This window comes from Apteryx rowi, unplaced genomic scaffold (assembly GCF_003343035.1).
Source record: "Apteryx rowi isolate R43461 unplaced genomic scaffold, aptRow1 scaffold_106, whole genome shotgun sequence".
Classification (NCBI taxonomy): Eukaryota; Metazoa; Chordata; class Aves; order Apterygiformes; family Apterygidae; genus Apteryx; species Apteryx rowi.
This window is the reverse complement of record NW_020447264.1, coordinates 1849274-1864573: the sequence shown is the minus strand read 5'-3', so window position 1 is coordinate 1864573 and position 15300 is coordinate 1849274. Positions and strand designations below refer to the sequence as shown.

Genomic DNA, 15300 nt, shown 5'->3' with positions numbered 1-15300 from the left:
TCCAGCAAGATACTGATCTATGTTCAATCCAAGCCATATTTAATGAGGATACACTAAAAATATCCACCAAGCCTGCAGGCCCTGCAGAGCCTCATGCTCTTGTGACAACCTCCCCATTCGGAAGGTTGAGTTCTTTCCAGTACATGTTCCCTTACAGAGAGAAAATGCTTAACATCTTTATAGCAAGTAAAGGATAATTAGTGCAGCAGTAGCCCCACCAATGCATGCAATAATTAATAGAGACTAATAAAGGCAGAAGTATTATTATTATACTTTCCCTATAGCAATAAACTTGATTCTATTTCTAACTTTTCTTGAGCAAGGAGGGCCAAACCGGTCATCCTCCTTTTTGACTGCATTAGCGATGCCGGGCACTGCTATTAAATATACGTCGAGAAGCTTTGAGACCTTTGGTAACTGATACATCGTCAGTCTGGCCCAACAGACTAATGCAGCAGGGATCTGATGTTTCCGTATGGGCAAGTCCAAACCAGAAAGCGACTGAGAGCTAGAATACGATGTGTGGCTGGATCCTCCAGTCGTTAAACTAGGAGACAGAGGATCCAATGAAAGTTCAGCAGTTTCATATCTATCTCCAGGGGAGTTTTTCTGCTCGTAGCAAAGCTATTCAAAAGTTCTTTAGTAAGTGTGTTTGGATAGGTCACCCTTCTGATAGCAATTATTTGGGGTAAGGAGTGTTTCATCCCTAAATCGACACGAGACATCTGGACACATTTCATCTCTGCTTCTGAACAGGACACTGACAGGTATTATAACTCAAACCAACAAAATGTTGCAACGGAAAGGCAGTGCTGAGCAAAAGTGAGATCCACCCCGATCACTTAAGGATCCCAGCTTTGTAATAGCCTGACTATGTCACTGCTTTATGCCAAAACCATTTTTTATTGCATTATTTCCACTAACGGCTTGGATCGGAATCTGGTTCCCACCTCTTTCCCAGTCCCTGTCTTATTCCAATCAACGGGATTTTTGTCAGGGGTTTCAGTGGGAGCAGAATCYGTTCTTACGTGTTACAACTAAATGGACATTTTAAACCAGCGTGTTCTCAGAAAAAGCACTCCAGTCGAGCCTGTAYGTAACTACCCAGCATGCCACAAAATCACTGCTTTTAGATGAAGGGACCAAACCCAAACTGTGACGTATGTCAGACCAGCATCTAGGAAGAAATCCTCTCGGAGCTCCCACCTCCTGGATCCCAGACTTCAAGCATGTAGGAGCTCAGATGTCTACGTCTGCAGAGGGGAATGAGCTGAGAGGAAGTGGGCATTACTCTAAAAATCAAGGAAGCAAGCAAAATGCAGTGAATCTATGCTAAAGCAACTACTCCAGAAGGTTAAGTAATTTTAAAGCAATTTCAGCTGTTTCAGCTGCTTAAGAATAAAAGATGTATATTTATAAAAGATGGGATACACCTCTCTGATTTATAATGGTAGTATTTAAATATAGAAGAATATCCTACTCTTACAGTTCTTCATCCAAAGATTTAAAACCATTTTAGAATACGGCAAGTATCGTTATTCCCATTCTACAGATAAAGGTCTATAACTTTACATTTGTTACTCATGCGGAATAAGACAAGACAGCTTCCTTGGAGAGCTGATCTAATGGTCCGACATCCATCCTATAAAAAACTGGGATCCAGATGGGTCTCTCTAARCCCTTTGAGGTTAGTTTGAAAGGAAGTCCTAATATAACTATGTGTTATTTTACATCAGTCTCCTGCCTTGTGCCACGCTGGTCCACTTATATCGGTATCTTTATCCTGAAATACTATCACTTTGCCCAGTTGGACATCCTGGCTCCAATAGTTCTAGCAACACCTGAAGCTTCAAGGGAAGTCAGAGAAACTCCCACATTCAACCTTGCTGGCTGTGCATTACTGCTGGAAAATAAGAAAAAAAACACTTTTTTTTCTGCATGTGCATGCAGAGCAGTATGCAGAATAACGGATCGGAAAGGGCCGACTATAAAGCTCTAAATTAATGGAAGGCTTTTCATGCTGCGAGAAATTTTATGGGAGGAAACTTTGGAATGTTACCCAGATCCCCAAGAGGGACCAACAGGCCCAGCAGCCGATACCCACCAGAACCATTTATTCTATATAAGGGAGAAGGGTGACAGGCTTTATATCAAAATTTGTAGGTTTAATTATTTAAGCTGCACAGTGTTAGAAAAGTTAAAAAAAAAAAATCGATTAAATTAATTGACCAGGGAGCAGAAAAAGTTATCATGTGATGCCAATAGAGAGCTACAAGTTTATACCTCATATTACCATAATTGTTTGTGCCCYTATTTCCTTCAGCTCTTAAATATATTCTCTTTAACTTTTCATTTTTTCTCCCCATGACAGTAAAAGCAATTCTGCTGACAGTTCCCACCAGACACCACATGGGCTTCGAGGGCTAATAATGACATGCGTGTGCGGCGCTATAATTGGTTTTAACACGACCTTGCCTGATTCTCCTTTAGACCCAATTTATGTCACAAAAACCATCGAGGAAATAAGCACAAAAAAGCCAGATCTCCATATCCTCACAAAGACAACTTCTGCTTCATCACGCTCTGATCTAATTCTACCACCTCTATACCTTATAGCCATCAAAACTCACACAAGAGTTTTCAAGTCTTCGTGGTTCCCTCTCGTTACTACTTGGATTAGGCGAAAAAGAAAAAGGAAAAAAGTAGTCCTTGCGGTCCATCACAAATCAAACTATCACATTAACAAAGACGGAAGTGTTAAAATTGATGCCTGCTCATGGAGAGCAGTCGTTCCGGGCTTCATTTCAAGAAACAGGATAGTCATGAAGTAAATGGTAATTCAAAGTCCTGCTCTGCTCTGGCTGCACCCCATAAGTATCTGTCCCCACTGCCGCCTTGCAGCCGGCGTATGGCACTGAACGAATGTCATGTCCAAACACATTCTAATACTTTGCCCTTTACAGATACTTAAACACATTTCCTAACTGCTCTGCATCCAGTGCACCCACCGTGCAATTGAGTCTTTAACCGACACCAAATTCATGGATAACCAGAAGACTTCTTTAGTACTTTCCCCCAAGCTGCATGAGACCCCTGAGYAGGTACAGTGTGAGCTAGTCAAGGTTTTGTTACTGAGGTGTTGACTTCTAGTTCCAGAAGATCCAGTTCGGGGAGAACTGGTTCCCGCAGCTGTTTTTCCAGTGGTGAGTTACGAATACGAGCTGTGTTTTCCATGGTATAGCAGGAAAGCAAGCTATAAAAAGACACAGAGCTCAACAGCCTTAAAGCCCCTATTTCCCACTTCTTTTTCCCATTATTCCTCCCTCCGTAGGACCCAGCACTTTTGCCCAACAGCATCCTGAACGACACATACCCTGGAGGAGCCTCTGACGACTTCAGACAGCTGCTTGATGGCTTTGGTGCTGGTGGTGATGGTTTTATTAGTCTCTTGCTGGGTCGCGTGCCTGCAGAAAAGGAGAGAGGAGGGGAATTGCGATGGAAATTAATTGCACAACAAGGCACTTTTAAAGAACTTTTCCAAACCTCAGAGCAGTTGAGACAACAGGACTCGCACCACGTTCAACGACGGTAGGGCTTGGGCTAGGAAGGGGCTTTCGGCRGCAACGGCAGCCAGAAGGCTGCAGCAAACGTTAGTGAGGAGCCGCCTGAAACGTCCCTCCTGTGCTCAGCACAAAGYGATGGCTGTGGACCTGCAAAATCAGCGGTGGTAGACAAGGCAAAAATAGGGGGGGTAGGTAGCCAAACCAGTCACCCGTCCATTCATGGTTTTACCTTTCTTTTACACGCCTAATTCCATTAGTATTATTTTTTGCAAGTCCTGGTTGCCGGCGTCTTTGTTCAGGACCACTCAAAGTAGTGGGAGAGACATAAACCCTCTCCAAARACGTTTATCAGCCCAGGCAAGTCCCCAAGCAGGGGAACGTGCTTTAACCAACGCTCTGGTGCTTGATTTTGGCACTTTCCACTATGCTGTCAGCACAATTAACTTCATATTCTTCAGCCTCAAGATACGCTCAGAAATCAGACAGTGATTACATTTAATTTACATTAATTGCTATTAAGATCTTCATTAAAAATAGAGGCCTTGAAACTTCACTTGCTGCAGCAATTTCTTTTAATATGTATGGTAATAAGATATGCCACCGTTGTTGTTGTTGTTGTTATTATTATTATTACTTTCTTTATATTCTCTCTCCCCGTGAAAGTGTGGAAGTTTACTAAAGGGGTGTCTCTGATGAATAAAATGTGATGCTGAGAAAAGCCTTCCACACAAGTAATAAGTCAAAAAACCTATAGAGATGCAACGTACCTAAAATATAAATGTTGTAAAAGACTGAACCTGGCTACAGTGCTACTCCGAAGATAAGCACACTAAGAAAAAAAAATGAAAAGGGCATAGGGAGAATAACACCTCTTGCCGTGCGTTTCTGTATATGCAAAGATTGCAAAGACAACGCGCTAAATAACACGAGAAATGCCCTATCGCTGCCGAAGAGTTTTCTGCGGTTGCTGTTTTCTTTATCCACCGAGCCCAAAATCCCCAGCAAGAAGCTGCGCAGGGCTTCGCTCTTTGAACGATCCTATCTGTAATTTATTYACCCGGCTTTAGAATGAGCACAGCAAAGAGGCGGACGCGGCGACTGCCGTTTCCCTTCTCGGCAGGGSTCGGGTGTAGTAGCTTAATTACTGTTTGGTGCTTCGAGACTYCTGATGAATGACCAAGTCGAAAAAAAAACAAAAAAAAGAAAACAAGTAAAAACCGGACTCCAAATAACCAGCGAAGACCAACAGAGAGGAAAACTCCTCTCCGCCTCGCCGCGCCTGCTGTCGTTCAGAATAATCCTAAAGCTGCTTGGGCGCTGGTTGCAACAGGCGGAAGGCATTTCCCTTTACAGCATAGGATAAGGCTCATTTCACTTTCGCCTCAGCCCTGATATAAGAGCAATAAGAAGTTTTTCCATCAAGAACGCCTTTACTGCACGAGCTTAAAACTTTATTAGATTTAGTATCCCATTTGAACCCGGCGGAAGAGCAACGGAGCAGTTTTCACGCATTTAAGAACCGGGTGGTCAAGTAGGTTTGGCTATAATTAAGGCAGGTGGCTCGCTCCACCTTAAACGCTGCACTTATTCTTTACACAGCAGCTGCTCAACACTCGCTGCAGTCTCCTTTTATGAAAAGAGGTAAAAATGATATTAGATGAAGCAGAGCGCTGAGCCGCAAGATCTCTGGGTCAAGCAGAAACAGGCTGGGTATCTGCGTTTAGACATATCCCGTGGTTGTTGGAGGTATAAGGATGGAAGGGGAGCATCGAGCACGCATAAGGAAATTATTCGCACCCCAAGATTTTGGCCATCCTCTTAGAGCTGCTTTTGGCGAAGCACCGAAGTCTGTGATAGGCCTCGGTAAAGTATATATGTCCGTATATTCAATTTTATGCAAGGGCATCAGGGCAGCCATGGACTAGCAATGGGCATTTTTAGCGGCTGAGGCTCAGTCTCCCCTTTCTTAGGTGTCTTCAAGCTGCGGTCTCCGAGCATTTATTGCAGGTGTAAACAGAGCAGAGGGATGAGCGAGGAGAAAAGGTTGTTTTACCAAGCCTTAAACTACCTTTACTATATCATTAAAGCCACCCGAAGAAGGAAGGGTAAATCTGCTTGTTCCGCCTCCAAATTGACGCAACTTTTTCGTGCCTTTCTTCTTTCGGACCCGATTCTGCGTGTTGAGGCAGCGTTTGCAACAGCGCAACGTGAGCGCCGTAAATCCGCCCTGCCAGCAAACTCCTTTGCATAGGTGTAAATTATCCAGCAGAATAAAAGTCAGGAAAAAAACGGACCAAGCCGCACAATATTCTGCAATAAAAGTATCATAGATTTCCAATTTGCCTGTCACATGGACGTATTAGGAGATGCGGCGTTATTTGTCTTTAGGGAGCTCAGGGGCTGGAACGCGGCTGTGCGGGAAGAGAAGGGTCAGTATTTTATTTTTTTTAAATCCACCTGGCACTGTTGCTGTCATCTCTAGAGACGAGGCTTTAGGTGTACAGCTGCACCGTTCAGCGATTCTGGATGAAAATATACGAGTTCTAGCCAGACAGCAGCCCTCAAAATGTGCAATTTCATCACTGAAATGCAACCAGGGCAATATAAATAACATTGCAAACCCTAGCAAAAATTCCCGTGGTATTTTTAATTTCCGTCAGGCACTTTTTTTCTTTCTTTTTTTTTTTAAACATCGCCTCTTAAAAATAAGTAATGAAAAAATAAGAAACAACCGTCATTAAAATGGAGAGTACGCTTATTCTAATCAAAGCTGCTCCCCGACAGAATTTGTCCCATCTCTGTAAGCAACTAGTTATTCATTGATCTGCTGCCAGAAATTGTGGTTTGCAATTAAATTAGCTCCAGGACAGTATGTTGGACCCCGTCTCAACTCTGCATCACGGACAGATTTGATCAGAAAGTACCCAAAACAGGATCCTGTGGGAACCCGCTTACCAACTTCACCGCCATTAGTTACCTCTCAACTCACTTTTCCTTCTTCCACCCGTATTTTTTCCAAGCACGTTTCAATTTGACAGAAGTTTCGCTTTGTTTCCCAATAAAAGAGCCCTTCGGATCCTTCGGAAACGACTTGCTGGAACTGGGCTATATTACACCTCCCTCTCTCTCATCATCCACTAAGCCTCTTCGCTTATCAAAGAGAGAACTTAATTTAATTCGCCGTAATTTAATTTTGACGAACCCTGGTGCCTACTGATCAAGATAGTCTTTTTTTTTTTTTCCTTTCTCTCTCTATAGGTGCTGATAAACTGATTATTTCTTTTTCGCTCTTCTTGCAACTGATTTTGTCCCCAAGTCGAAGCAGTCAATTCTCCCGCGTAACGCTTCCGCAAGAAGCAAGCAAGTCCCCCCCTTTCCAGTCTGAGGACCTGGACTTTCAGCGTTGCCCCGATAACCCTCGTAGTGCCCTAAGACAAATATCCTCAAACCACGACTATTCCGATTCTTTTGCTTACACTTCCAAATTCTGTTGCGTTTTTGGCATTTCTGCATTAATGAGTAGAAAACAGCAAAGCGATGTCCAACAGTTATATAAATACATATAATTCGTGCCACGCATTTCTTCCAGTGATTCCCTCTTACTCTTTGCCGCAGCACGGATCGGAGCTGTCTTTCCGCAGTTTTCCGAAGGATTACACCCATCAGAAATTTAGGGCTGCTGCATTTAGGACTCTAAAGGGAGCCAGTTGACTTGCAGAGAGGGACAGGAGGGAACAGGGCAGCTTCTTAGTCCCACAAATATTCCAGGAACACAGAAAAAAATATATATATATATACTATACAAGAGTGTTAGAAACCCTCCCCCTTCCCCGACATATGCAGAGGCCTGGACGCTTTCTAATGTTTTTAACACCTAAATCTTTTTAGAAACAGTGCATGTGTGGACTCCACCCTACACAAACTTCCTCTCATTCCTCCCCTCCTGCAGATCGCAGGCTCAAAGCCACAGACGCAAAACACCGGAAACGCTATTCAGAAGCCCGAGAATTTCCTGCAGATGCAAAAAGCGGACTGGTGTAGCTGCTCGAACGCAACGCCTTCCCGTAACACATGCTCCTGTAGACCTTTGCTCCTGAATTTCAGACTAGCACCAGAAAGGAGAGGAGCCAGTCAGCAGTTCTCCAGCCTTTCAGGGAACGGCAGAGTGGTCCTCCGCTGCCAGCAAAACAGAGCTACCGCCTGTATCCGAGCGATGCCAGATCGGGATCAAGTTTTCCCAGCGGTCCTGTAGCAATCTGCAAGCTGAGTCACCGGTGGCATCCCCAACTCCCATGTCTCCGGCTGCCCCCCACCCCACCTGCAGCAACTGTGTCAGGTCTCAGCACAGCGAGGCCCGGCCCCACGGGCTGCCCGCTCACCACCAAAGCCCTTTTTTGCAAGAGCCAAGGTCATGGAAAGCCTCCTGGAGCTTCTCCCCACCTCTGAGCCATGGCCAAGCACAATCCATGTCCCAACACAGCCGCTGAGAGAGGTCTCCAAGCCATCTTTTCTAGATGCTGGAAAGCATGCAAGCGTGCAGCACAGCATCCTATATATTGTACTTTAATGGCAACCTCAGTATCCATGTCCTTGTGTCCCACCATAGCCACGGGCTAAGCTCAGTTTTGTCATAGCCGTGTTGATGCCGGGCTTCGCTCCACAGCGCTTTTCATGCACATCCCGCAACGGGTGAGCACATGCCCAAATCCCATCCATGCACCAACACCTACATCTGGGTCTTTACCAGAAGGCTGGCGTGTGCGTTGCTACAAATAATCTCCACCGAAGAAGAAATCTGGACAGACCCTTGAGTGAACAGGGGTGTACACGTGTGGAAGGAAGCGTCCTACGCGCACACATACCTGAAGGAACGGCAGGGACAAAAGGACTGCGGATAATTGCAGTCTCGCGCCGCAGACTAATTTGGCCTCTTAACTTCCCTGCGGTTGCTCTCTTGGTCTTAGCCTTTAATGTGGGTTTAATACTCGGTACGGCGCTGCAAAAAGCAGAGCTGAAGGGCACTTTACTGATGCGAATGGGAGATCGATTGCTTCAGCTCTCCTTGAGGAACTACACTGAAACCACCATTAATAAAAGAGCAGGTGCTTTGTACGTCAGAGCATAAAAACTTTGGCGACCGGAGATGTAGATCTCTCTGATTTTAGCCTATTTTTTCGATAGAGGTTTTTGCTGTTTCATGTGTTTTCTTGCCGCCAAACTTTCCCGTGGCAAGAACATCCACAGCAAACATGCAAAAGTGAATAAATCACACATATTTCTAAAACAGAGGTATTTTCACCCAAGAAGAGTCATGTTTCATAAAAAAAAAAAGCCAACTTTGCTTAAAATCCAGCAATTTTAATTGAAAGATGAATCCATTTCGCTCAAACACCTGTGAGGTGTGTTTTGTTATTTTGTGAAGTGAGCAAGAAATCAGAGGCAAACAGCTTGAGACATTTGTCAGCTTGCTATTATTATTTGAGTATTTCTAGTTAGAGGTGTTAAGCAACAAGAGCTCCTAAGTGTACACTTAACTGAAGCAGTGTGCCTAAACCCAATTCCTCAGTCAGGATTTAAGGGAGAACAGGAAGGTATTAACAGCGATTGCACTACTGAAATTGCGAACGTGTAACATTCAGGCTGTCTTATAAACTTGTGAATAAAGTCTACCCTCTGACTAGCAAGAAATCGAAAAAGAAGGACCATAACCAAGCAGTTCTTTTGAGTCCAAAGCGCAAAAAGAGATGATTTACCATCTCCGAGAAGCTCAGCTTTAAGCATCAACAGGAAGACATCCCAAAAGTATTGCAGCAGTGAGCAAACACAAAAGCTCAACGTTCAGCCACGGTAAGAAATGAGTCCTATGCATTTCAGAAGGAATCACGTCTGCAAAGGCAACGTATCTGATTAAGTTACACTGACCCCCCCTGTCCCAGATGACAAATGTAGGAAGGGTTACCATAAAGCTCATAGCCCAGGAGTGGACTGCAGTTGTTCTTCCTTCCTTGTGAAGACAAAATACTGTTTCAGAAAAACAGCACCAATAACCAGTGGGACCAGTGGGATGTCAGATTTGATAGAAGTCCATCTATTTAGTTTAGGTTTTAAAGAAACCCTTCATAAACCTTCATGCCGCAGCTAATAAATGTTCCACTGTAAATCTCAATTAGTTAAGATGTCTGGACAACGCAAATGGCATGCCATTTACAACGGATGTTGAAACAGATGCAAAATCCACTAACAATGAAGCATCATGCAAAGTAACCAAACATTTAGGSAACTCCTCATCTATTTAATTTGCTTGAGTACCATCGCTGGCAGAGATGGGAGAAACAGCAGAGGCAGCGGCGGTAGCTTTGGGCTTCCGAGGCAGATGTGTAAGGATTCCGAAATCTGACACTTTGACATCCCTTTCTCTTTCCACGGAGAAATCTGGCATATGAAGATTTTGGGGTTAGTCACCTGTGATTTCAATACATCTAGCCTTGCTAGACTTGTCTACTTCACGTGCCAAGACCACCTGCAGGACCCACATGCAGTTAACCCATATCTTCTTAAATGGAGAAGCATCCTTGCATGAACCACGCAGCACACTTGCACACCCTTCTGTCCACCAAAACTATGATATGGTACCTTTATGCGCTCAAACATGCTTATGCCTCCAAAGTAGACCGTATCACCCCTGCCCAGCTGCCGCACATCTCACCTTCCTGGTCCAAGACCCCAACCCTCTCTCCTATGCACCCTTCATAGGAGGAACTCAATTTCTTGTGCCTGCCTTCTCCACGCCCCCAATGACATCACCCACTTCACCCAAGCCAAGTACCATTCCTGTGTTCTCTAATTCCCTAAAATAAAAGCCAACATCACACTAACGGTTTATTACTTTATACCCATCTCCCCAGAGTCCCATGCCCTACTGTAGATCCACATATTCCCCAAACATGAACCCAGTCCTATCTCCTGAGCCAGGACTTGATCCTGCGCCCCACTACATCTCCGTGCACTCCCAGAGCAAAACCAGAACCTCCAACCACTCACGCCCTCCACCTTTCACGACCCTGCTGCCTGAACCAGGACACCATGCCTTCTCAGTGCAGTCCTTGGATCACACCTTCCCCCATGTGGGATGCTCAAACCACTCCTTCGGCCACCTAAAATTCACCCTATGTTTCCTCTTTACGCCTACTCCCATGTCCTGAGGCAGACGCGAAGGTCCTAGACTCACTGGTCAAATGACGCTAGGACCAGACCCAGGAGCTGCAAACTGCTGTTGCTTTGGACAGCAAAAAGTTACTGCCCAAGGTGCTCACCTTGCAGCTCCTTTCCAAGGCAGATGCTCCCAGTGCTGCCGAGCAGGACATTCGGCTGCTGCACGTACCATGGGGTGGGAACCTCTGCTCCAGCTACTGGGATTTCTGCTGATGTTGGATATGTTTTACCTTTGTGACCAGCTCCATTAACTTCCTGGCAAGAATGAACCAAGAGGCGTTAACTGCTGCACAAGTTCGTCCTGTTTTCTCCCTCTACCTCCTCCTTTCCCTGCCCTAGAAGTGCTTTCAGAGCACAGTGGGATGCGGATAGGAAAGCCGGTCAGGGAAAAGAGACATTTTAAAGCACAAAGTGAAGCATAAATGTTGAAGCTGACAACAATGCTGGTGCTTTCTGAACGCATTCCCTTGAAGCACATGGGCCAAAATCTGATTTGTCTGATTCTGAGCAAGACAGGGGAGAAAAGGAAACAAAGTTAAAGTAATATATGGGAGAAAACCACTTTAAAATATGTTTACTTGAGAGCAAGATTTTTGCGTTTTTGTTTTTATATTGTATTTTGTTTTCAAAAAGAACCGAGATGACTAAAGGGAATTGTGCTGAGAAGAGAAATGGATCACAGCAGCCTACCTACCACCTATGGCTCTATCCCATATACTTCATATGCCTCTTTAAGTCTGACATCTCCGCAACTTTCTGAGCGTAAGGGCAAGCTGTGAAGTGAAAGTAAAATTAATATATTTACCCTGTGCAAAGTGCAGTACACTCAAAATATTGAGTTCTTGACCTCTAAACACTTTTCTTCCCATTTCCTTCACTGTCCTCTGCATTCAACTTATGTTTCACTCTGACTTGCCTTGCCTTTCTAGCAACACTTAAATTCAGTAGGCGGGAAGTTGTCTCTGCCTCTTTTTAGGAATGATTAAGTTTCCAAAAAAGAGACAAAATCTTAAAGGAAATGCTGCCGGTGAGGCTTCTCTCACGATCAGCCCCACATTTCATCCACTTAAAGATGCTTCAGATCATCGGATGACAATAATGCACAATACCCAATGTACGGCAAGTTGCTCTTCCCCACCACCGTCTAGCTTACAGCAGATCATAAAGCAGCCTAGCAGTTAGATTACAAAAACACAAGGCACTTTATTGGCCAATAAAACACCCGCAAGAGCAGCCATGTGAATGAAGACCCTATTTTGCGGGGCAATAAATTTTGCCCTAGCACCCAAAAGGCATTGCTATTAGAGGAATTGTGCAAATCACCATCCATGGTCCATGACAAAACGTCCAAGGCTGTGGCCAAAAGGACATGTATTTCCACGGGGAGAGCGACAATTAAAATGCACTGCCAGCGGTCCAAAAAATTAAATTTCTAAGAGATGCTTCCCTAATAAGAATTGGGCACAAATATATAATAAAATGACAAACAAACAGAATAAAAGGTCTGAGGAAGTTCATTATAAATCGACAGGCTCTCAAGCTTGTTTCAGGTAAGGCAACACTATCTTTTTTCCGCTGGCAGGAGGCAATGAAACAAGCATACAATGAACTCAGATACAGCAACTCTCTGTTTACAGTGAGGGACAATGGAAATATCCAATTGTCCCAACCCATTCACATGTAAAACTGTAAGACCAGTTATCAGGAACCTCTGCTGCTGAGAGTATATTTGTTCTCTAGGGGAAAAAAAGGATTCAGCTCAAGAATTGCTGTTAAGAGGCCAATGCCGGTACTTGAAAGAAGAAAATTACCTGATGAAAGATCAATAATATTCCTCTTCTCTCTTTATTGAAGCTTATGCACAGAATAATATAGTCTAGGTCCTGTTTCTCTGGCGCCGTGCTTCAACACAAGTTATTCTAAATGTTGCTAAGCTAAGAAATTATATTTTTTACATCCACATTGTGAAAATCAAATTGCACTTGTGCAGATAGGGACACGAAAAGAAATGAAAACAGAGAAAGCCACACTGACTGCACCATAATAGCAGGCAAATCAGCCCAAATATGTTTCCTTGCAGTCTAAATGCTTAAAAATAGACTTTCATACAAAAATGGTAAGCATGCTAGGTTTATCCAACAGCTGCCATAAAGCTGTGTACATGCATCCAGCTGACAAATTACTGAAACAAAAACAGCAGTATTACCCACGAAAGGCCCAAGGCACCACGGCAGAGGTGTTACTGTAACATCTGACTGACCTTATTTAAGATAAAGGGATCTTACAGGAAAATAGTGTCAGACTGAAATTCAAGAATCTAAGGGGAGAGATTCTAAATATATATTCTTTTCCTCTCTTTCCCAAATGGACAAACTAGTTTGTTCAGCTGAAAGCTGACATCTTCAGTACAATAAAAATCTGAAGAACTTCAGTGACAGAAGAACTTGGGTGGAAGATGTTGCTCATCAGCTAACTCAAATCTACCCCGTGGTGTGCATCGTGGTAGTACTGAGAGGCACATGCCAACTCCAAAGTCTTGACCTGCTTTTGAGGGATCTGAATTAATAATCCCAAAGTTGCCTAAATAAAACTATTAAAATTAGAGGGTGAGGATAAGCCATTAGATTAGAAAGCAGATTCTCCTATGGGGAAATGAAAGACTCTTAGATATGCCTCCTGTCCTCATGCCTTTAATCCTGGGCTGGCTATCGGGTGGTAATGCTACATTCAGCAGGTCCCTTGGCTTCAGGGAACTGAATGCCTCTGGGATACTGGATTCCTGGTCACTTTGATGCCACCCCTGATGGGACTCATTACCATCCAGTGTCTATTCTTTCACTGACATTAAATCACCTAGCTGTCCCAAACCAGTTCCTGGGTCACGCTAGATGAGATCCAGCCTCATAAGCACCTAATATACGTGACATCCCAGACAGCCACCTAATCGCCTGTCACCCAGGGTCACCTCATCTTCATCCTGCAGGTACCAAAATATATAATGTGCTTCTCTATTTAGCCTGCAAGTCCCCTAGGCTGCTCCCTCCCCAGGCTCCGAAATACCTGCTCTGTGGAGAGGGACAGCTATCTTATTCCTGAAGGTCTCTTGCAAGCCAGGCTGACAGGCTGCTGAACTTCACAGAGAGAAACCCCCAGATTAGGTGTGCTGCTGATAACCAACAGCTTGTACGATGTCCTGTGGCTGCAGCATTCACCTGGCTCTCCTCCCCCTGTCCCACTGCTGAGAAGTCGTGAAGGTAAGCCAGCTGAAGGCACAATGAATAAATTACAATACATTAAAAAAAAAAATCCTTAATTGAGGGCTAGGGCACATGACAAGGCCCTTAGAAATCTGCTCAGAGTTGGGGTCTTGCTCTGAGTGGGGGTTTGTTCCAGATGACATCCGGAAATCCCTTCCGATGAACACCATCCTCAACCCAATGAGCCACGCTCAGTCTCGCTGTACCGACACTTTTCTCAGAAGTTACCGTCCTTTTCCCAAACACTTCAGTCTGAAAGAAATTTCCAACCTCTGAAGGCTTTTCCGGTCAGTCAACAGAGTTTATCAAAATATTTGGAAAGCCCTGAGGTGATCACGCAAGCTAAAATAAAATCACTTATTCCTGATTATCTACTTTCCTATATTAACGTCAATTAAGAACAATAAATTCAGTTCATGCTACATGGAACAGCTATGAGAACTGGTGATATTTCAGCTGCACTTGCCAAACACAAATATTCTACCCATACATCTCATCCCATTAGCCTAAAATTAGCTGGATATTTTGTTGTGGTCATATGCTCTTCTAAGCAACTGCATCAGACCACAGGTTTTATAGTTTGTTAAGTCGTATGCACAGCCAGACCCAAGACTTTACACTCAGCTTACAGATCTGTACTAGAGGATGCAGATGGTGGTCCTGAATGCAGCTGCAGTCATCCACAACCCAGCATATTAATGTGAATTCACTGTCACAGGCAGTCCCAGTTCCAGTGGAGCAACAGATTTTGGCTGGTTTTACAACCTTAGTGAGTCTGGTGTGGAGGTGCCTCACAATCTGCGGGAGCACCTCCATGCAATTTCACCGGCATGACACATACCGCAAACACTGATCTGATCTAACAGGCTGGAAAGACTATTGGCTACCTGGCAGGGCAAACATGATCTACTCTGGCAGGGCTACATCTCATCTGGGGTTTGACACCTGGATGAGTCCCTATCACCTACTTCTTATCCATCAGGAGATACAATGAAGCATGATGCTATATCTCCTTCTCCTCTTCTCCTCCAAAACAGGGACACTTTTTCTTTGGTGGCTGTGGATGAGAGCACTTAGCTGATAGCTTGAGGGAACCTATTGCAACCAGCTTCATCTCATGCAGAATGTGATTGCTGGAAGTGTCTCTTGGACTTGATCTCTCCTCTGTCACATGGGCAGGATCTCGTTTTTAGTTCAAAAAGACATTCCCCACCAAACTTGCTTAGAGAAAGAGACCTTTTTCCTGCCTCATAAGGATAAGAAACATC

The 15300-nt window shown here is 44.3% G+C and overlaps 1 protein-coding gene across 1 annotated transcript in view; it reads right to left on the bottom strand.

The window, feature by feature from the left end:
* The window catches only part of TSNARE1 (t-SNARE domain containing 1), a 436739-nt gene that overhangs the window by 259355 nt on the left and 162084 nt on the right, over positions 1-15300 (bottom strand). The window contains exon 7 of the mRNA XM_026069584.1: positions 3374-3464. Coding sequence (XP_025925369.1) covers positions 3374-3464 — 91 coding nt within the window. The remainder of the gene's footprint in view (positions 1-3373; positions 3465-15300) is intronic.